At 44.6% G+C, this 23,959-nt stretch overlaps 1 protein-coding gene across 1 annotated transcript in view; it reads left to right on the forward strand.

Moving 5' to 3' along the window:
* Positions 1–23,959, forward strand: part of kiaa0825 (KIAA0825 ortholog) — a 148,719-nt gene that overhangs the window by 62,014 nt on the left and 62,746 nt on the right. Inside the window, exon 19 of the mRNA XM_064937848.1 lies at positions 2,286–2,380. Coding sequence (XP_064793920.1) covers positions 2,286–2,380 — 95 coding nt within the window. The remainder of the gene's footprint in view (positions 1–2,285; positions 2,381–23,959) is intronic.

Below are 23,959 nucleotides of genomic sequence, written 5' to 3' on the forward strand. Positions count from 1 at the left end.
GTGTGGTATAGGGCCAATATACCACGGCTAAGGGCTGTTTTTAATCACAACGCAACACGGAGGCCCTGGATAAAGCCCTTAGCTGTGGTATGTTGTCCATATACCACAAACACCTGGGGTGCCTTGTTGCCATTATAAACTGGTTACAAACATAATTAGAACAGTAAAAATAAATGTTTTGTCATACCCGTGGTATACCATGGCTTTCAGCCAATCAGCATTCAGGGCTGGAACCACCCAGTTTATAATTGTCTTTCTCACACAACGCAAGATTTTTGATAAACTCAAATGTCACATCTAAGAACTTGAAAGTATTCTGTAAATCTTGAATTCAGTATTTTTTTAAATTGCTATTATAATGTTTTTCTGAATGTGTGTGTGTGCATGTAAAAGTAACTGCCAAAATAATGGAAACACAATGAGGGATACAAACTATATTGAAAGCAGTTGCTCCTACACAGGTGTGGTTCCTCACTTAAGTCAGAATGACTGCTTATTAACTTGATGGGGGGGTCCAGCGAGACCCAGCGGTTCTATTGTTAAGCAATTAACATCCCATCATGCTTAGGATCATTTACAAAAGTGCTGGGCAGGCCATTATTTTGGCAAACCATGGCTATGCCCCCATTGGATGGAAATGCCCCTATCCACAGGTCACGAGTGGTCATTGAATGGTCATGAAAACGATGTAAACCATATGCCGTGGCCATCTCAGTAACCAGATCTCGACCCAACTGAACACTGATGGTAGATTCTGGAGCAGTGCCTGAGACAGCGTTTTCCACCACCATCAACAAAACCGCCAAATTATGGAATTTTCTGTGGAAGAATGGTGTCACATCCCTCCAGTAGAGTTCCAGACACTTGTAGAATCAATGCCAAGGTGCATTGAAGCTGTTCTGGCTCTTGGTGGCCCATTGCTCTATTAAGACTCTTTATGCTGCTGATCCATTATTTTAGCAGTTACCTGTATGTGTCTTTAAAGTTGGGTCAAGGCCACGAAAGTTGTGTTGGAATGGGGAGTACTGGGCACAGTGACCACCTCAGAAGCTTTTTGGAGATTTCACAAATCTCCATAGGTCTTCCTCTCCTCTCTCTCTCTCTCTCTCTCTCTCTCTCTCTCTCTCTCTCTCTCTCTCTCTCAGAGCAGCATTTATGTTTGTGAAGGTGTCCAAAGAAACATTACAAGGTGAACGAAAAGAGGAATTTTTACCTTTTATTTTTAAAGCGACTTTTAAAGTACAGCTCTTTCAAGGCTTTGAGCAGAAGCCCCATTACCCCAAACGTTCTCCCCTAAGCTTCGCATCAACGTCAAGTTAAAATGTCTGATATTGTAGGAGCTACAGGTAGTTTGGTTCGATGCGAGATAACTTCTCTGTCATGGGACACACCAGCGATATCATACATAACAATCAACAAAGTCCCATATTTTCCAGATACATTTTTCTCTTTGTACCTCTTTGGGATGCGTTGATGCTGTTGTGATCCCTTCTAAAAGACCTGCGTTTCTGCTATTGTTCTTCAGAGCAGACACACTATAATCCTCTGGCTTTCTGTTTCTCTCGTTATCAGAGGAGGCTGCATAGCTTTGCATAGAAACACCCTATTAAGAGAATGATTAAAATGCCTTCTCCGCTTTAGGTGCCTGTGTTGTTTGTCAAATCAAATGGAGGGAGGAGAGAAAAAAGCCAGATCCATCAATCACCTCTGAGGGAGAAAAGGGGGGGGGGTGGAGGGAAGGGTGCAGTAGTCACGTTCTCCTCCTTTTGTCAATTAAACTCAGCCTGGAGTTAAGAGTGACATTTTGGCAATCAAAGCAATCGGAATTTAATTTGCCTTTCCGACAAAGTGCTGTTCTTCCCTGCTCACAAAGGCGGGGGAGAGAGAAAGAGAGAGAGAGAAAAAGAGAAAGAGAGAGAGAGAAAAAGAGAAAGAGTGAGAGAGAGAGAGAGAGAGAGAGAGAGAGAGAGAGGGAGGAAGAGAAAGGGGGGGCTGGGCGGTGTGCCATGGAGAAAACAGTTCGAAGAGTAACGACTCCCCTCCCAAAATGTATTTATCTTTTTATAAATGATGGCTACATCCCCCCAAATGGATTTATAAATTAATTGCTGTCTTATTGGAATAAAAACCTTCTTGTGCGGACATGATTGATATGGTGTGTCTTCGTCCTCGTTCAGGACCCCCCCCCTCCTCCTTAGTTAGTCCACCCCAGCTGGAGCTGTAATTTACTGATCATATTAACTCAGATTAATAACTAACAATAGTGTCTCCTCATATATCAACAGGCAGCCGTGGGAGACTGGGCCTGGGACTGGGCCACACTGCTGCCAACTTACCAGGGGATGAGTCAGGTGACCTTGAGAGCACTCCTGGTCAACAGGTAATGGCTCCTCCCTCTTTTGAGCTGATGAAGAGATACTTTGCGGCACATAAATATACAATACCTAGGCGGTTGAGTTTCCTCTTTTATGAATGTATTTCCCCGGATCTCCCCCTTCACCAAAACAACGTCAGACCAGACAGCCAAGTCATCAGGGACACTTTTTGTGGATGGCGACTTTGCACTCTTACTTTTTTTCAAAAGACCGGGGCTCCTGTGAGTTTCATGGAAGGAAAGGAGAGACAGGAAACAGTCAAAGAGTATGCATTTCTTAGAAAATAACAAGACTAAAGTATTCACCTATTGTTACAAGCTTTGAGACGAGTGTGAGCGGAATGTAGAGTGGTGTGAGTGGAATGTAGAGTGGTGTGAGTGGAATGTAGAGGGGTGTGAATGGAATGTAGAGTGGTGTGAGTGGAGTGTAGAGTGGTGTGAGTGGAATGTAGAGTGGTGTGAGTGGAATGTAGAGTGGTGTGAGTGGAATGTAGAGGGGTGTGAGTGGAATGTAGAGTTGTGTGAGTGAAATGTAGAGTGGTGTGAGTGGAATGTAGAGTGGTGTGAGTGGAATGTAGAGTGGTGTGAGTGGAGTGTAGAGGGGTGTGAGTGGAATGTAGAGTGGTGTGAGTTGAATGTAGAGTGGTGTGAGTGGAATGTAGAGTGGTGTGAGTGGAATGTAGAGTGGTGTGAGTGGAGTGTAGAGGGGTGTGAGTGGAATGTAGAGTGGTGTGAGTGGAATGTAGAGTGGTGTGAGTGGAGTGTAGAGGGGTGTGAGTGGAATGTAGAGTGGTGTGATTGGAATGTAGAGGGGTGTGAGTGGAATGTAGAGTGGTGTGAGTGGAATGTAGAGTGGTGTGAGTGGAATGTAGAGTGGTGTGAGTGGAATGTAGAGTGGTGTGAGTGGAATGTAGAGTGGTGTGAGTGGAATGTAGAGGGGTGTGAGTGGAATGTAGAGTGGTGTGAGTGGAATGTAGAGTGGTGTGAGATAGGGTGCAAGCCCAGGAAGAACTCCTGGCCCTCTGCTCTATCCTATTATCTGGGTGGGTGTACTGAGATGTGTGTGTATATACGATGAGCTTGTAGTGTGCCATGATGCAGAGGTTGGATCTTAATTTGATCACCCTGTTGCTGGAGAATGCAGGAAATGCAATGCAGAAAATGTCAAACTTATAGTGTTAAAAAGGCTTCTGAAGATTGTTATTTCCACCTTGAAATGTCATACTTGATTTTCCCCTACAAAAAATGTACCAACCCCTACAAAAAATGTACCAACCCCTACAAAAAATGTACCAACCCCTACAAAAAATGTACCAAACCCTACAAAAAATGTCCATGAATTATAATCCAAATAATAATCTACATTTCCTGTTGCTGCAGGATTGTTTTCCTGCTGTAGCAAACTGGCTCAAATTAAGATCCTACATCTGTAAAGGTGTATTCTGTCACAAGGCCTTGAAGAGGTTATTATCAACTGGGGAGAGGGGGCTAATTTAGATCCTCTTGTCACCTGATTGAAGCGGTGCTCAACTTTTCCAACTTTCTCTCCCTTCCCCTCCTCCCTCCTTCCCTGCTTTGAACAGGGGCATAAATATTTATGCAGGTAGGTGACACATATTAGGCAGCAATACTTCAGCCCACACTCAGACCTCAATTCACAGCTGTCACCCTGAGAGCTATCAGGCTGCCGTAAGGCTAGTGCACCTTGTCTCGCTGGCCACATGAAATCCATTTTAAATCAACCTCATTGTTACACGCACCTTCTAACAAAGGGCAAGCTCTGCGTCTCTGCCAAGGACACTGTTCTAACAAGGGTGAAGTGCAACGCGCCCGTGTCCCTGGGCTCAGCCCCCTACTCCTCTCAGCCCCCCACCACCACCACCACTTTGTTGCACATGTGTTCAAAACATATACTGTCAGGCCTCGTCTGAGCCAAATTACTGCAAGGATTATTCATGAATGGCCCTGAATGGGGATGGCAGAACTGTATGAGGAGAGAGAGGGAGGGTGAGAGAAGGTAAGAGAAAGAGAGGAAGAGAGAGAGAGAAAGGGAGAGAGAGGGAGAGAGAGAGAGAGAGAGGGGGGGAGAAAGAGAGGGAGAGCAAAACAGAGATAATAGAGATAATGGAAGAGAGGGACGAGGGGAAAGAGAGAGGACAAAGAGAGAGCGAAAGGGAGAGCCGTCGAGGATGGCAGAGGACAGCAGTCGAGGATGGCAGAGAAGGCGAGTAGGGAGGGTGTACATATAGAATATTATATCATTCGTAATTCATCCTAATCTTGCAGTAAAAGCGTCCACGATTGTCTAGTTTGCCTCATTAGTCTGCTCTTTGTTGAGAGAGGAGCAGGTTTACAGGAGATTACCAACTGGCTTTGGATTTGACTGAGACGCTCAGAGAAGAAGAAGTTTGCGGGATAGCTCTAAGCTGTCAAAGTTTTCCCCGGACCCTCTCTCCTTCTTCTATGGTGCCTCTGGGAGGGCATGGAGAACCCCTCAAAGCATAGGAGGACAGACTTGGTTGAAAAACATGATGATGAGGAGCCGATGGAGGAAGTAGATGATATCGTAGTGAGAATGATGACGATGATGAGGATGACACATTTATATCGCATTGAGTAAAGCAATAGCAACTAGGCCAGTTCATACACAACTTTCGTTGCACTTTACTTCAGAGGTGGCGTTGTCCTCTCCACTAACTCATCTTCCTTATTGCCACTGAGAAGATTTGATAAGATCGAGCCAGTCTCCTTGTCTGTGAGTCCACAGCCCAGCCTAGCACGTTCACCCTGGCTATATTGTATTGTGCCAGTGGCATGATAGTTTGAGTGTCTGGACTCTAGATCACATTATAATGGAGGGGATAGGAGTTAAGGGGTAAATCCAACCGAAATCACTCATTCCTTGAAATTTTTGTCATTATAATAAGGTTGGGAGCAACATGTGTAAATCGTTGAGGGAATTGTTGCAGCTCAAGTTGACTACGAAGCCCACAATGCAACGCTCTCTCTATGGGCTGGGTGGCTAGCTCGTTAGAAGACAACCTTCCACATTATGACATCGGCCAGTATTGAAATCTGACATGTATGATAGACATATTAGTTCTGAACAGAATTCTGCCTGCTTGAACGGCAGTAGCTCAGATACACACACAGACAACATGAAATGACCCAGGGATTCGATAGAACATCACTCAGAGATGCACAAAAAAAAAAACAATAACAACATTCACAAATGGGTGAATCTTTACATTAAGAAGCCAGTCAGTTACAGAAGCCTTGTTAAATCAGTGGTGGGATGGCTTCATTTACGGGACAGGACAGCACACTCACACACACACACCTTGACACTGTCGTTGAGGCCGACAGGAGCGGAGAAAATTTATACAGGTGTGGGTGTCCTTCTTTGTCACCTGTCACTTTGGCGCTTCTGTGGCCGGTATGTCATCCATCATCTTCAGGTTGAGCTTTTCAACAGAACCAGCCTGATTAATCCTCTCCAGCCCTCCAGGCCTGCTACCTGACAACTAAGACAGAGCCTCCCAAAATCATCCCCCAGAACTACATGTCAGCTCGCATTTTATATTTGGCATTTTGGGTCATTTAGCAGACGCTCTTCTTCAGAGCATGTTTCCCCCCAACAAATTTCAAGCGCATGTGAAACAATGTACAGTGAGAATATCGAACATTGTATAGAGTCATACCGTACATATGAGCTGAAAAGTTCTGAATTTCTTCTGCATTGTCACTGGTACTACCGCCTCTGGTACAATAGTAGTGCAGTGCTTTGTGGGAAATGCCAGTCCACGTCACCACACGGATGAGTAGATTTTTAAATCACTGCGATAGACACAGTGCTTTCAGGAAGTAGACAAATACCATCTGTTCCAAACCGCCACCATATGGTGGGATTTTTCCCTGGGAATAAAGTAAAAACAAATATGTCAGAATGTTCATCTTTCTTTCTCCACGGATGCTGATCACCCTGAGGAGAGGCTCTCTGGTTCTCAACATGCCTGAATGAATGGTCTCGGCTGGGGAGGGAGGGAGGGAGGGGTGAAGGGGGAGGAGAGGACTGTTTTTTTTATTCGTCTTAAAGGTGATGCTTGTTTGTCTCTGTGGAGTTTTAAATTGATCTCAGCGTTTCCAAAGCATTTTTTTCCTCAGGGCCCTCTTTGAAAAATGTCACCATTTTGTTGTTTTGAAGCTCAGTTTCTGCAATTCAAGACCTCTTTTGATAGGCGATTTCTATACTAATGGATCAGGAAAATAAAGTCTAGACCTGATTTCCCAAAATGTTATTCCTCTACCAAATAAGGTTTATTGTGATCATTTATATGAACCCTCAAATTAAATATACAGTTGAAGTCGGAACTTGACATACACTTAGGTTGGAGTCATTAAAACGCTCCACTAATTTCTTGTTGACAAACTATAGTTTTGGCAAGTCTACTTTGTGCATGGCACAAGTCATTTTTCCAACAATTGTTTAGAGACAAATTATTTCACTTATAATTTACTGTATAACAATTCCAGTGGGTCAGGAGTTTACATATACTAAGTTGATTGTGCCTTTAAACAGCTTGGAAAATTCCAGAAAATGATGTCATAAAAGCTTCTGATAGGCTAATTGACATCATTTGAGTCAATTGGAGGTGTACCTATGGATGTATTTCAATGACTACCTTCTAACTTAGTGCCTCTTTGCTTGACATCATGGGAAAATCCAAATAAATCAGTGAAGACCTCAGAAAAAAATGTAGGCCTCCACAAGTCTGGTTCATCCTTGGGAGCAATTGGGAGTAACTTATTGTGGGATGCTTGTGGATGGCTCCCCGAAACGTTTGACCCAAGTTAAACAATTTAAAGGCAATTCTGCCAAATACTAATTGAGTGTATGTAAACTTCTGACCTACTGGGAATGTGATGAAAGAAATAAAAGCTGAAATAAATCATTCTCTCTACTATTATTGACATTTCACATTCTCAAAATAAAGTGGTGATCCTAACTGACCGGAAACAGGGAATTTTTACTAGGATTAAGTGTCAGGAATTGTGAAAAACTGAGTTTAAATGTATTTGGCTAAGGTGTATGTAAACTTCCGACTTCATCTGTACATATTCTCTTTTGCAGAAAGTGAACAGATCAATTGACAGCGTCAGAGTCACAATTTCTTTCCCACGCATTTTCTTTGACTCTTCGACTTTAAAAGGTTGTAGCTCAGATTCTGAATGTCATAAAGACAAAGCAAAGATATTCCCATGTGTATCAGAGTTGTGTCTTCCTCTGGCATTTTACCAGTTATTTCTAACCTAAAGCAACACAGATTTGTGCATAATTTGAGATTGTTTATAACCAATCACAATTCATTCTTTTACCCCTCAAATCAGGGAAGGTCCCACACCCCCACTAAACGGTGGCGCACCCTATGCGGAGTGCGCCCCCTAGGTTGGGGGCATATGTGACTCGACCAGGATTCGTTAGTAACTGATGACATGCAATCAGCTACATGTAATCTGTTTACAAAAAACTGTCACTGTAATCAGTTACCTTGCCAGCAAATAAATATTTAATCAGATTACAGATACTTTTGAAAAAGTATATGATTACTTATTAGATTACTTTTGAATTCGGAAAGGATGTTGCCTTGATAACTTTCTGTTTTCTCAATGACATTCAATTCGGCATAGACAAAAGGCGCAAGTGTGTTTGTTCCACCTGAACGAGTCTGACCCCAAATCAGAGACCACTATGACGACACACCAAATGCATTTGATGGACCCTTTCTTCTTCTTTGAATTCCTCTTAAGGGGAAAGTAATCCAAAAAGGATGTTACTGATGACAATTTTGGACAGGTAACTCGTAACTGTAATGGATTACATTTGAAAAGTAGCCTACTCACCTCTGGACTCGACGAACTCCGACATCACAGGCAGAACAGAGCTATCAAGGTTAGGGAGAGTGACGTTTCTGCAGTATGGATGAAACAGCCCGTTTCTGAAGCCGTCGGTTGTCCTCCATCTTGTGAGCTGGGAAATTCAAAAAGACTGTCACTTTTGAAAGTCAGTAGCATGTGATGTGTCATTGAGCAAAGGACTCCCTTTTTCTCCTCTGTTCCCTCGTGGTGGTGTCCCTCTGACTGACTGACAGGTTGGGACAGAGAAGTGCTCCTGTTGCTGGAATATATCTTTTGTCTCGTCGGTTCTACACACTTGTTTTGTTGTACTTCTCCGTTTGGACAACACTGACATATTACGGTTTTCGTTAGCTGTCATTTGTGGCCTCATTTATAATCATTGCATACTAAATATACCAACAACAACAAAAACGTGCGTGTGCCAGTTTTCACACAAAATGTGGCATTTATAAAAACTCAACTTGACATAAGAATGTGCTGAGCTCCCGCAAAATTCAGACCATGTGTATGCCCAGTTTCTAGTGGTTGAGGTATTGCATTGCAAGCAGGCAAGTAGCCTAGTATTTTGTGGAGATGAGGGATATGATGACATGCTTATTCACGATAAAAAACACACAGGTAAATAAAATGCAATCTTTTGCCATTAGTGAGAATATTTTTTTGGGGGGGGTGGTTGCATCTTTGCATTCTAAAAAATAATTAGAAATAAGCACCGAATGTATTTCCAATTTTATTTCCATGATCATTACAGAATAAATTGTTCACCTTTTCTGACTGTGATGGTTTCATACTCACGAAGAAGCTTATAGGTCTACAACGTCCCATTTCTCAGTTAATTGGACCCACTTTACAATAGTAAATAGATCAACTAGACTCTATTTCAAGTATATTTTTCTATGCGGTCCGATCCGGAGCGCAGTTTAACATAGAACAGACGGTTCACCTTTTCATTTCTGATTTTTTTTAATAGGCCAAATAGCCTACGTCTGTAATTCAAAGGTTGAAATATCTCAGGTAAACAATATTTAATTTATTAACATAATATATCATACATATTTTCATAATCATTGCAGAATAAATTCCTGGGTTCATATTCAGCCATGTCACCCATAGTACAAGTCAGTATTCAACGTCCCTCCGTGTCTGAGGACATTGGGTGATGACGTGGAAACTGGCCACTAGGGGGCAACAGTGAGCGCTGTTACCTTCAAGTAGGTTTCGGTTTTATGGATAGGGATGATGGATGGGCGTAAGCATATGCCTCTGGTGCCCAAGGTTGCATGTTTGAATCCAACGATAGAAAATTATTTTTGAGAATTTTGTTTTAAGCCTATCCAAAACCTTAACCCTTTCCGTAACCATTCCTAACCATTCCATTCCTCACTTTAAAAAATGTGTAGTTAATTTCTAAAGTTAGCCTTAAACAACTTTTGGAACAACTTCAAGATTTGACGTTTGGGACATCTTCGAAAATTGACGTTTGAGAAACATGGATGAACGTCTAATTCTGTCTTGAGACTGTGAGAGCTTGTTGGAATGATGCGTATTTTTCAAGGCAGAGTTTTAGTTCTCGTTTACGCACGCACAGTTTCAGGACTGGTCTGATTTACAACGGGAAACATACGTATGTATGGCATGCACCAAGTTTATGAATCTCAATATTTTAGGGCATGTGCAGTCTTTTCAGAAATGGCGCACACAGATATTTAGTTTTAAACGTACGCAACAGTTATAAATTACGCCCCTGGTGCAGTTTTGTGTGTATTGTGTGTGCGTGCATGTGTTTGTGCATGCATACGTGTGTGTGTGAGTGAGTGTCTGTGTAGTGGTCTGTGTGTATGCCCGCGCGCACACGTGTGTGCGTGTGTGATATCTGGTGGTTTGCTCCGAAGGCGAATAAATCAGTGATGCCTGGGATAAGGCCGTGGCCCTTCCTCACACGGCACAGACAGGTTGAGAGGCTCATTAATCAAGCGCCGAGTCACAGATGTGATGGCTTCCACACAAACCGCCAGCAGACTGTGAAAGTCACATCCAACTGAGTCAACTGTCAGGTAGGCAGGCAGAGCCGAACTTCTCCCCTCTCCTGGTCTGTCTCTCTCTCTCTCTCTCTCTCTCTCTCTCTCTCTCTCTTTCTCTCCCCCTCTCGCACTCTTCCTTTTTCTCTCTCTTATTCTCTGCTTTACTTTCTATCTTGTCTTTCCATTCTCACCTCCAGTGTGATGCCCCAGTGTGGTCCATCTGAAACAATAGTCTTGTCTTTCTAACAATGTGTTACATAGGGTAAATCGGTTCTGAAAATGGAGTCACTGCAGTAGAATAGTCTATGTTGGCTACAGTGAGGTGACAGTGGCCTATATGCTGTTTGCTCCTCTAACGATTTCTGTACACCGATAGCTCCAGCAGCAGTGCTAGAGAAACCCCTCTCCAGGCTCAAACGGCCCATGAGACTCATTTCCTCTCTGATCAAACAACGAGAAAAACAGCCATGTTGCTGTTTGCCACGGCTCCTTCTACCATCAGATGCCGCCACGTTGAGCACCAGTCTCGACTCGTCACTGCGCCGCCTGAGATCCCCTTAATCTGCTTTAAAGTCCTCCCAGCCGGGAGAGTGAGTGACAAAGCCACCCGTGCCTGATTAAAAAAGCGGTCCCTGGATGCGACAGATCTAATGACAGGCCGGGTGGCGAGCAGCGGCTGGCGTGCGTGAAGGGAGGGAGGCGTGCATGCCGTGGCTCTGGATTGGGGAGGCGTACCCCCTGCGCGTGTCTCATTACCCCCTCCAACCTTCGTCCGCCAAGTGCCAAGCACTCCGCCATTTGCATGGTGGCCAGGAAAATAATTATTAGAGGGATTCGTTTCTGTCACCATTAATCTGTGACTTAGTGATGGGCTGGGACCAGGACTTGGAGATGGAGGCTCACTCACTCATACTAGTTATCTGTTACTCAAACATTTGGGGCTAAATTTCAGTCTGTAGTTTTCTATTGCAGGGTTGAAGTTGTCCTGTTCACATGACTGCGATTGTACTTTCAGATATGTGTGTATGTAGTTTCACATGACTGTGTGCTGTAGTTGTAGTTTCACATGACTTCCTGGGTGTAGTTTCACATGACTGTGTAGTTGTAGTTTCAGATGACTGTATGGATGTAGTTGTAGTTTTAAATGACTGTGTACTGTAGTTGTCGTTTCACATGACTGTGTAGTTGTAGTTTCAGATGACTGTGTGGATGTAGTTGTAGTTTTAAATGACTGTGTACTGTAGTTGTAGTTTCAGATGACTGTGTAGTTGTAGTTTCAGATGACTGTGTGAATGTAGTTGCAGTTTTAAATGATTGTGTACTGTAGTTGTCGTTTCACATGACTGTGTAGTTGTAGTTTCAGATGACTGTGTGGATGTAGTTGTAGTTTTAAATGACTGTGTACTGTGGTTGTAATTTCAGATGACTGTGTAGTTGTAGTTTCATATGACTGTGTAGTTGTAGTTTCACATGACTGTGTACTGTATTTGTAGTTTCACATGACTGTGTAGTTGTAGTTTCAGATGACTGTGTGGATGTAGTTGTAGTTTTAAATGACTGTGTACTGTAGTTGTCGTTTCACATGACTGTGTAGTTGTAGTTTCAGATGACTGTGTGGATGTAGTTGTAGTTTTAAATGACTGTGTACTGTAGTTGTCGTTTCACATGACTGTGTAGTTGTAGTTTCACATGACTGTGTACTGTATTTGTAGTTTCACATGACTGTGTGGATGTAGTTGTAGTTTCAGATGACTGTGTGGTTGTAGTTTCAGATGACTGTGTACTGTAGTTGTAGTTTCACATGACTGTGTAGTTGTAGTTTCAGATTAATGTGTAGTGTAGTTGTAGTTTCACATGACTGTGTAGTTGTAGTTTCACATGACTGTGTAGTTGTGGCTTCAGATGACTGTGTGGCTGTAGTTTCACATGACTGTGTAGTTGTAGCTTCAGATGACTGTGTGGTTGTAGTTTCACATGACTGTGTAGTTGTAGCTTCAGATGACTGTGTGGATGTAGTTTCACATGACAGTGTAGTGCTAAACAGAGTACCAAACCAGACAGCTGTCACCCCCCCCCCACCACACACACACAACACCATTCTGATTGGCAGGCCTCCTGTTTCCCCTTAATTCCTCTTGATTTAGCCAATAAATTACACTTCCAAACCTGCTAAAGCATTTACAGGTATTAGGAGCAGAACACTCCACAATTAAGGCCCCTTCAGGTAATTACAGGGCTAATTTAACGGCAAGCAACTGCCACTTCTCTATGTTCACCATGTTGCCCCCGTTTGGCTGTTTCTCCATCATACTTCAGAATGGGAAATGAAATTCCCTTTTTTTCATAGACTTTTGTGTTGGGCTAACTAAACACTTTCTGTAAAAATAATGACAGGTCCCCTACAGAATGTAAATTCTCTTCGGGAAAAAAAGGTTCCAAAAGTTGTTGTTTTTTCGGCTGTCCCCACAGGATAACCCTTTTTGGTTGCAGGTAGTACTCTGTGAAAAGGGTTCTACCTGGAACCCAAAAGGATTCTACCTGGATCTACCTGGGTTTTAGGTCATTTCTTCTAGGGGTGTATGACATAAAACAGCTTGGTTCATATTTTAGACCAAATTCTTTCCACTTTCCACCCCTCCATGACCAGACACTCACATGGTGTCCTGCCCTCTTCTGTTATTATGATATCAGTATCACTACTGTCAGTATGATGTGGTGATCCACAGCCTGCTACACTAGTGTCTCCAGAGGTCTCTGGCGTAAATCAGGCCTGTCAGGCTGATGTCTCAGTGGTGATCTCATCTTGTCCTGGAGGTTGGAGTACAGGTGGAAGTGTATCTGATGCCCCAGAGGGTTGCCTGATGAGAGGGTCAGACCTCCACCCCAGCCCCTGGGCAGATGGTCAGCTTGCCTTCTCAAAGCCAAGACACATTGAGCGGTCATTGAGATTCGGTGACATTTATCTGTAATAGACTTTGGGTGTGTGCGTGCGTGCGTGTGTGTGTTTGTGTGTACTCATGCACTCACTCACACACACACACACACACACACACACACACACACACACACACACACACATACAGGCTTTTAGTAGTAGATGAGTGGTGAAGGTTGTTGGACCATGGTTGAGAAGGAGAGCCTGTCACTACATATGCCCTTCCCATGGCCCTGGAAGATAAGTTCACAAAGCCAAAGTAATTATCCACTCATCTCTCACTGCAGGCTGTGTGGTTAGACATATGCCTGTGTGTGTGTGTGTGTGTGTGTGTGTGTGTGTGTGTGTGTGTGTGTGTGTGTGTGTGTGTGTGTGTGTGTGTCTCCTAGTATTCTTTTTACATGTGTGATGGAAAGGAAGAAAGCATTGATATCTCGGATGGAACTGTTAAGATATGCATTGTTGTGTTAGATTGCTCACATCATTGTGTTCCCTGAATGGCTCAGAATGGAGGATGGTGGGCTACAGGGCATATCCACTGACCTGAACACTCCTGCTTGCTGACCCTGTAACTCTGTAGAGTGCACGTAATTGCTGACATTTGGTTGTTTTGTCTCTTTAACTGCCAACGGTGACCGTGTTTGACGAGGCCCCTGGACTCCTGTCCCGATGTATGACGCTTAGGCCATTTCTGCATTAAACTCCTCTCTCTTTCCGTTCCTCTCTTTCCTCTGTCTCTCTCCTCACTATTTCCTCTTTCTGTCTTTCCCTCTCTCTCTCTCTCACTCTCTCTCTCTCTCTCTCTCTCTCTCTCTCTCTCTCTCTCTCTCTCCCTCTCTCTCTCTCTCTCTCTCTCTCTCTCTCTCTCTCTCTCTCTCTCTCTCTCTCTCTCTCTCTCTCTCTCTCTCTCTCTCTCTCTCTCTCTCTCTCAAATTGCTTCACCCATGTCCTCCTCCTTTGTCTTGACAGCGGTACACCCATTTAAAGTGAACACTCCACATGGCCAGAGCCGTACTCCCTATTCTTCTAAACCCACATACACACCATTTCGTTCTCCTCCCCTCTTGTCCTTCCACCGGCTCCCTCCCCATTCACCTGGTCTTGTTAGCCGTCCTCTTACTGTCTCAAGCTGGGCTGTGGGGTGTGTGTATAGCCTGGCCTTTGTTATATTTCACTCCTCCGCTTTCTGGATGCCACGCTTTGAACAAATGCCTCAAATACGGACCCACAAAATATCATCATTCACCCTGTCACTCAGCACACCACCTGCAATCTTCTGTGCAGTGGGGCGCCCAACCACAGCGTCTAAACAGGGTATATGCACTCTAGAGCAATCAGAGGTCTTGCTGTTCCAAATGCCTCTTTCTGTCCGGTCCTTTTTACTGAAAGCATCAAGCACTACACAGTCTTTCAACAAGGAAAAGGGCAGTCCAGTATTCCATCTTTTAGATTCTTCTATCTGTGTATAAGCTCAGCTGGGTTATTAAAAGGTCTGAGCTTGTCCCTCTTAATGCAGCGGACTGATTCAATGGATAGGAAAGACACGCTGTGGTCATGCCGTTGCGCCGGGAAGCTTCCGGGTGCTGCTTTTGATTGACTAAGGGCCGTAGTCTTCCAAACATTTGCTCTCGTGTACCTCTCCGCAAAGGTTAGCTGTCCGACGGTTTTCCTCTGGGCAGAAGCACGGGTTCAAATAGAATCGTTTTGTCTCTTCCATTGCATATCCCATAAGTGTACAAATATATGCCTTAAGTTCTGAGAGTTCTGCTACACAATCCAACTTTAGAATTGTCTCCTTTGTAAGACGCGGGGGGATTTTGCTTGTGATGTGACAGGTTGCTATGTTGGCCCAAGTTGTTTTTGACAGAGCACAAAGAAGGGGGAAAAAACAACATAAAAGCAGTATATCGAATCTTTCTTCAGAGGTGGAATTGCAGTCGCTGGAATCCATTTCTTTATTTCCCTTTCTTACTTTAAAACGTCTTTGTTTACTCAATGTCTTTACACGGTCATGACTGTTACGCACATTCTGTCTGATTTGAATTTGGCTTTTGGAGAAATTTTGGTGGTCCTGAGTGCTTATTTGAGTTCACGGTTGGAAGCATCTTTTGCAGATCTAGTTTTATGCGGTGATGAAAACCACTATTTTCTTTTACTTTTGACCGAATGCAATTTGTGATTGCATGACATGTTTTACTGCTACATGGCAGCCAGTCTATGAGATGTCCATTTTGGATCACTGTTTTATCTCCCTGCCCATCTCTCTTTCTCTCTCTTCACCTCTCTACCGCTTCACTTCTCCATCTTGTTCCCTCATTCACCTGTCTGTGTTATTATTAAATGTCTGTGTGCATGTGCACAAAGATCCGTGCGTGTGAGCGTGTGTGTGTGTGTGTGTGTGTGTGTGTGTGTGTGTGTGTGTGTGTGTGTGTAGCCACTGTCGGTCCAGGGCTGACCAATAGCTGTACCAGACAATCACTCACCCACGTCTTCCTGTCCGCAACTCTAGCCCTGCCTCCCTCCCTGTCTCCTTCAGCCTCCTCCAAGAGGTCTCAATGCCAGTGTGTGGTAGACCTCCCACTGTTCTCAAGGTTGTCCTCACCCTCACCCCTCTCCTCCACCCTAACACCCGAAGGGAATTTGACGGGTTGGAGGATGTGAGGGTTGACTTGCTTCTCTCACTCGTCTCTTCCCTCCTTTTTCTCCTCCTCTCTTGATGTTGTCTTGGAAACCCAACCGCCTGCTGGCACGCTGCCCATAGTTTGACACCTCTTTCCTTGTTTTGGGATGTCAGCCTGCCTGTAGTTTTCTCTAGGCCCTGCCAACAGTGTGGGGCTTCTGCAGGTATGGAGCCCTCTCCTTGTGAACCATGAGAGGGCAAGGGCACAGGCGAGATGAGTAAACTCGGTGCGGGTATGTGCAGGTTTCTTGAAGAGAGCACATCAGTATGTGTACCTACCAGTGGCAGTGGTTTCCAGCACGCTGGTTGTAGGCTACTGAAGCTGTCGTGATTGTGTCAGGAGTGCCTGCAGCAGAGGAGAGGAGCTACAGCCTGATGTATGTCTGTTCAGCTCAGTGGTGAGATATTGTTGTTGTCTGTGTTACTCACCACAACATCTTTGGCATGACAGAGCTGATAATAATCCATCTCCCTCCTTCTATTTCTCTCACCCTCACTCTGACGTACCACGTCTCCCTCTCAATCGCTCAAACCCGTTTCTCTCTCTCCGTCTCCCCCTATTCGCTCTCCCTCTTTCTATATATCTCCCATTCTTTCTCTGTCTCTTGTCTCTCGCTCGCTCGCTCTCTCTGTCTTCTTTCTTTTTCTCCCTCTGTCTCCCCCCACTGCATCTCTTCTCTCTTTCATTGTCACATTATAATGGAGCACTTTGAGAATACATAGTAGGGGGACTTACTGTTGGGAAGTGTGTGTGCCTGCGTGCAAGGCAGCATTTACAAAGGGCTCTACCCTCAGGAGGCAATAGATCACTGCAGTGGGGAAGAGGAGAGAGAGCATACTGTAGTGCTAGTTTACAGCGGGTGATCAGCGTACAGCCAGCTAGCTACAGAGAATCAAAGCTTGGCTATTTATTTTAGGGGCACATTTGTGCGTCGGAGAACAGTGACCGGAACTATCAAAGGCCTCATCCACAAATGAAGCTGTCAAAGTGGGCCGACAGCTGAGTCCCGAGGCGAAGTTCTCTCTCCCGCTCTCTCCCCCAGTTATTCTGATCGCCATGAAAACCTTGCAGCTCAGAAAAAAGGCCAAAACGAACCAAGAGCGTGTGTAACGGCGTCCGTGATGAGATGAATTATGAATGTGCCGAGAGGATTAGACAACAATGAGTAAAATCACTGGGATCCTCCTCTAGCTTCTTCACCCTGAGCACATTCACTAATTAGTACTTTCACACACACAGACACACACACACACACACACACACACACACACACACACACACACACACACACACACACACACACACACACACACACACACACACACACACACACACACACACACACACACACACACACACACACACATTGCACCATTATTGCATTAGACACACCAAGTTATGAGTCACTGTATTGTATACAGTTGAGTTAATGTAATTAGTATTGCAAATGTTTGTGGAATGTTAATTTGATTGTATGATTCTGTAAATGTTGTAGATTTTGTATCCGGGTGCTATTCATGGTTTAGGCAGTTATACTATGCTACCTCCTATGCATAGGCAATTATCTGAGCAATTCCACGATTACATGAAAAGTATCATCACTCATTTCCTTCAACTGTTAATAGGTAGCAAGCATAATGTGGAACGGTTAGATTGAAATAAGTCATAAATAAATATGCCCTTTCCCCCCTTTGTCGCCTCCGTCTATGATTGCTCACACACTGTGAAAACATAACATTTCAAAATAGAGATATATATTTTTCGCATAATTGCGCAGTATATTTGTATAACAGACACAATTCGAACCAACTAATTAGTATCCATGCACCGATATAGAGAGAGGGAGAGAGGGAAAGGCGGTGGGAGGGGGGGGTGAGGGTAGATAATTAGACTGAATTAAGCCATCTCTTTTAATCCATCCCTTGAAAGAGAGAAAGAAAGGATGGGGTTTAGGGGGCTGGGGTGAGGTCTACACATTCACCCCTCTACACTTTACTTCTCATCCAGGCTCCCTCCCTCTCTCCCTCTCTCCCTCCCTCCTTCCCTCCCTCCCTCCTTCTCTCCCTCACTCTCCCTTCTTTTTACTCCTCTGTCTGACACTCTCGCTGAATGTGTGGGAACTGGGAGGCATGGTGCTTTAAAGACACAGAATGGATCAGCTTGTGTTTCTAAGGCTGTAGAAGTGTCCCATTGTCATGATGTCAGTGCAACTCAAGAAGGCTGACCTCTGGACCCTATGGATTCATGGGTGCCCATCGCCCCCCATTTTTACAGGCCAGATTGCCATTGTCCGCCCACTAGGGGGTATCCAAGCCTTTTGCTATGGAATTCAAGGCACTTATAGCAGACGACACAAAACGTTATTCTGCCGAGCCGCGCCATCATCCACTCGTCTCTCTCTCTCCAAGCCCCCCTGACTCGGGCTCTCTCCCTTACTCTCGCTGTCTCGGGCTCTCTCTCTCTCTCTCTCTCTCTCTCTCTCTCTCTCTCTCTCTCTCTCTCTCTCTCTCTCTCTCTCTCTCTCTCTCTCTCTCTCTCTCACACACACACACTGGATCTCTTGCTGTCTCTGTTGGTCGGTATCCAAAAATACAGCATGCGCCGCCAGGTGTCGCAAATACATCGGCGGAGGGTTGTGGTTTCAGTGGAAATAAATCAAGGCACGTATATGGGGGATGTGAGCTGTGTGTGTGTGTGTGTGTGTGCGTGTGCATGTGTGTGTGCGCGCGCGCGCGTGTGTGTGTGTGTGTGCGCGTGTACGTGTGTGTACGTGTGCGCTGGCGTGCGCTGGCGTGCATATGAGCGTGTGTGTGTGTGTGTGTGTGTGTGTGTGTGTGTGTGGAGGTCAGAACAGGTCACTAGATTGTCCCTCAGATGTTTGATATTTTATGTATAAGAGAGGGCTAGAGTGAAGGGATAACTACGTCCATGACAGAGGCATCTGGCTGCCACAATCCGCCACCTCAGCACACAGGGAAAAAAAGAGTGGAATCAACAATGAAGAGGGGCTGCTTTATCCAGAGTGGGTTCGAAAGGGAAAAACCTGCAGGATCAGAAGGGGAGCAAGAATACAACTGACAAACTCTGGAAAATCATTCCAAATCAACGATGCTAATTACCGTGTGCTCACACGCGTGCGCACACACACACATGCACACGGACACAACCCCCCCATTCCACAAAGTCTACACACACATAAACATATTCTCCCTGAGAAATGACTAAGAGAAATACGCTGTGTTTGAAAGCGCTTTGTTTGCAGTTGAAGGGGGGGAGACACAGCCTGCATGCCTGCGCCGTACGTCCTCAGATCCGGCTGTGTTCGAGCCGGAGATTCCCCAGAGTGGAGCTATCCCAACAACACAGACTCGCTCCTTCAGGGAGAAAAGTTTACTGCCTGACGCTTTTGTAGTGAGGCTCAAAAGAGTTGCGGCAGTCAGCATTAAAGGCCCAGATCTAAGCAGACGCCTCCAACAGAAATACCTACAGATGAGGGGGGAAACGGGGAAGATTGAGACATTAAAGACAAACGTTAAATGCTTTCTTTATGTGCGCTTAGTAGCCCGTCGACGACAACAAAAACTAAACTACAACCGTAATCGCAATGCTCTTTGTTTGTGCGTTTTCTTCTTTTTCTTTGAGGCAGTTGTAGACGCTGATTTAATATTCACCCCGGGTGGTTACCAGGGCAATGTGGTGGCGGTGGCTGCATGGTGGATGGATGACATCATGGTGGCTGGGCTGGGCTGTGATGTGATGTATTGTTGTGTGTGTGTGAGAGGCAGAGGGCCTGGGTGCTGGCTAGACTTGGCAGCCTGGGCTGGCTTCATCAGATCATGGCGGCGGGCTGGCGGTGGCATGGCATGGTGGTCTGTTGTGGTGTGCATCTCTCTGCCCCTCCCCGTGTCCCTGCCTCTATCCACACATAGCACAGTGGTGGTTTGTCCCATCGCCGAGTTCTCCACGAGGACAAATTCATTATTCAACGCACATCCTCAATTCAATTTGAATTCGCCAGTTCAAGTAACCTTTTAGCATGCCACATGTATTATTTAGGCCAACGCTTTGGCCCTGTTTCGATGTGGAGCTTATCGGATTGTTTCAGCCTGTTATCACAGTTGCATTGTACTGTGATATACACTGAGTCTAGAAAACACTACGAACACCTGCTCTTTCCATGACAGACTGACCAGGTGAATCCACTTCAATCAGTGTAGATGAAGGGGAAGATGCAGGTTTAAAGAAGGATTTGTAAGCCTTGAGACAATTGAGACATGGATTGTGTATGTGTGCCATTCGGAGGTTGAATGGGCAAGATAATAGATTTAAGTGCCTTTGAACGAGGTACGGTGGTAGGTGCAAGGCGCACCGGTTTGGGTCAAGCACTGCTATGCTGCTGGGTTTTTCACGCCCAACACTTTCCTGTGTGTATCAAGAATGGTCCACCACCCAAAGGACATCAAGTCAACTTGACACAACTGTCAACATTGGCCAGCATCACTGTGGAACGCTTTCGACACCTTGTAGAGTCCAGGCCCAGACAAATGGAGGCTGTTCTGAGAGCAAAAAGGCGGTGCAACTCAATATTAGGAAGATGTTCCTTATGTGGTGTACGCTCAGTGTATGTTGGGCTCCAAGCAAGTGTTTTCCAGTTAGATGTATACCTTTTCTGCATACCTTTTCTGTTGAATGCTATTGAGTGTATTGTCCATAACGAAACAGTGCGTGTGTGTTTGTGCGCACCTACTTGTCCTCACACATAATGACCCACCAGGGTTTAAAGGGCCGAGGGGTCCACGCCTGATATGTCGCTGTCCAAATCACCAGGTCATGAGTTGGTCATCAAGGTCATCAGGTGTGCGTCAGCACAGCTAGCCGGACATTAGCCAGAAATTAGCCATAGTGACTATTGCTAACGCCAAGCTAACCTGCTGACGCCATGAAACATTGCGTTCTCACTCACGTGGTGTTTTCGCCCCTTAATATTATCTACCTCATCAGCTGAAGGAAGTGTAGCGACAGAGAGGGAGAAACAGTACTAACATTAAGAGGAACATCTCCAAACAGCCTTGATTGGTCCCTCCCCATGTCCCCTCCCCCAAACTGGCTCTCCTCACCTCTCCCCTCCTCTCCGCCATCCTACCAGGGACCCAGCCGCCTTTGTCAGGAGCACCGCGACCGCACAAAGCCAGAGGAGATGTCACAACAAACAAAAAAGTCCAAGTGACCCCCCCCCCCCCCCCAAAAAAAAAAAATGTAATCAGGCTGCATTGATTGAGCTCTGAATGGAGAGTACCTTCAGTGTGTCTCTCATCAGAGAAGGCCTTAGCCTTCACCGGGGCCGCAGACAGCCAGGGGCCTTCAGCATTCCTTTTTTTCCCCTTCCTTCTCTTTTGTACCTCCATCGCCACAAGAAAGACAAAAGAGTTTTGAGGGACGGCGTTGTATTTGATTATATATCCGTCCACGTATTCTCGGTCTCCTCGGGTGCGCCCGCGCTCCATTTGGACAGGGCCATTGGTTTACTTGTGTTTTCAACATGATATGGTGAGGCAATTAAGGCTGAACCTTGAGTCGTTGGACAGCCACTTGCGACTCCTAAACCTGGGATGATAAAGGTTACACTCGAGAGATGTCTAATAGCTCTTCAACGGTGTTCAGAGGGTTTTAAGGAACATGTGCAAACACAAAGTCAGACTTGGGGTGAGCGGTTTTTCATTACATGACGTTAAGGTAATCTGTTCTGTATAAAGACTAAATCTCCCCATTAGTGATGTAACCATATTACGTCCTATGGGAATCTATGACATTTGATATGAAAGGATTTCATCCATAATGTGTGTTTTTTTTTTAATCTAATGTTCTGTACAATGCAACAGGGTCCTGCTTATTGTTGTATAATAATGTTCGGGCGTTATAGAGTGGTCGTATTGATCTGGGAAGTAAAAACCATTTATTGTCGAGGTAAATGTTATTATTTGAATATTGGAGGTCTTGCTAATTTAATAGAGTTTAACATGTGTGATGCTTTTAGCCGGAGGGGTCTTTTCCCACTGTCGTAAACCTCACCTCACACCACAATGACAGACAGACAGACTTATTCACCGCTACTGTTTCTAGCATCCAACACAATATTGTCATCTACAGGTATAAATTGTATCAACAAATATTGATTCACAAGGGAACAAATTGTTTCCCATACGAACCAGTTAAATATGTTCTGTGTTTGATGCTTAGTACATCCAAATAAGTGCTTGGAAATATATCTTTCTTTGGTTCCTTCAAATGTGTAAAGAGTGTTCTACAGTATGCATTGTATACAACGATGGTATACATTATATGTGTCATGATTTAGAGTGTGAAAGGGGAAAGGAAAAACCAGAGTAGTCAGTGCAGTGTGTGAGTGTGTCCCTGTGTGTTTCAGAGCTCATCTGTCCTCAATGAGTCCTCTATCAGTACCTCTCCCGGATACTGTAGATTCAAATCTCATCCATTATTTGAAATTTAAAGGGAATTACACTTGTGACGAGGCTAGTTCTGCTGCTGTGGCTAGCTCACTGGTCAGGTAGTGGTCAGGTAGGGGCTGGGCTACTGGGAGGTCAAAAGGTCAACTCTGTCTGTCATGCCCAGAGCATTCACAAGGCTGAGACACACTGCATACCACCACACTCCTGCTAAAAGGTTACTGTATATCAGACCTACAGTCGTATATGTACAGAGTGTAAGTGTCATGTCTTTATTTTGCTTCGGAGCTTCCAAGTCTTTCTTTACCCTTTTTTAAATTTTTTTAGATTTGATGGTTATGTGCAAGCTCCTGTTCATGGGGTTTATCCCAATATTCTCTCATTTCTCACGAACTGGGCACTTGTTCACTTCCCTTCACTGATTTGAAAGGAAATTACTGGTATATGAAATATGGTGGAAACTCCATCTCGTCTCATGATCACCAATCCGGTGCGTTTCGATTTGTGGGAAATAGTGAACGAGTGTACACTTCAGGAGGGAGGAGATAATATTGGGACTCAGCCATGGTGTCTGCCATAGACCTTGGTAGATTACTCGGTACATTTGGTTGGGATTCATTGATGGACCGCAATATTCTAACCTTGTCTCTGATTTTCAAGCATACTTTAGTCATAACTGGGACTGGACCATTCAGCAACACTCAGCACCTCATTAACATTTGTGCAATTGTCCCAATAAAAACTACAACTGTCACAGGGTTTTCAAAAAGAACACTGCAGGTTTTCCTGTAACTTTTTACCTGGGGTTTGCTCCTTTCATATTTTTTTGATCCTGTCAAACTCCTCAGTCCCTGCAGGCGAGGAAAATACTCATAACATGATGATGCCACCACAATACTTGAAAATACAGAGGACAAATAAAATACACTGCAAATAAATAACCTTTTTGGCCTAAATTAAAAGCTACAGGTTTTGGTCATATCCAATAAAACCACACAGAGTGAAATCCTCTGTGCTTTCAAGTATGGTGGTGACAGCACCATGTTATGGGTATGCTTGTCATTGGCATGGACTGGGGAGTTTGTCAGGATCAAAAGAATTATGAGAGGAAAAACCCACCTCTGTCTTCTGATACCCTGGCATAAGTCTGACTTTTTCTTTCAGCGGGACAATTGCACATGTCAATGCCAAAAACACACCACATTGGATTTCCAATAGGTGTTGAGTGTTCCTAAGTGGTCGTCTCAGTCCTGATTTTAAATTAGCTTGAAAATCAGAGGCACGGTTTGAATATTACTCTCCATCAATGATTTCCCAAACAAATGTAATAATCTTGAGCAATTTTGACAAAACAATGAATATATGTTGCCCGAAGAGTTGTGCAACGTTTTAGAATCTTAATTTAATTGCAGCCAATAGTGCTTCCACCAAGTATTAACTCTGGGGTGTGAAGATATACGACATCAAGACATCTTATTTTGGGGGGAGGGGGAGGGGATTTTCTTATTTTTGGGGAAATCATTTTCTTTCACGTTGAAATTGTGGAGTATGTTGTTTAGATCTGGATG

The sequence above is a fragment of the Oncorhynchus masou genome, chromosome 25 (assembly GCF_036934945.1).
Source record: "Oncorhynchus masou masou isolate Uvic2021 chromosome 25, UVic_Omas_1.1, whole genome shotgun sequence".
Lineage (NCBI taxonomy): Eukaryota > Metazoa > Chordata > Actinopteri > Salmoniformes > Salmonidae > Oncorhynchus > Oncorhynchus masou.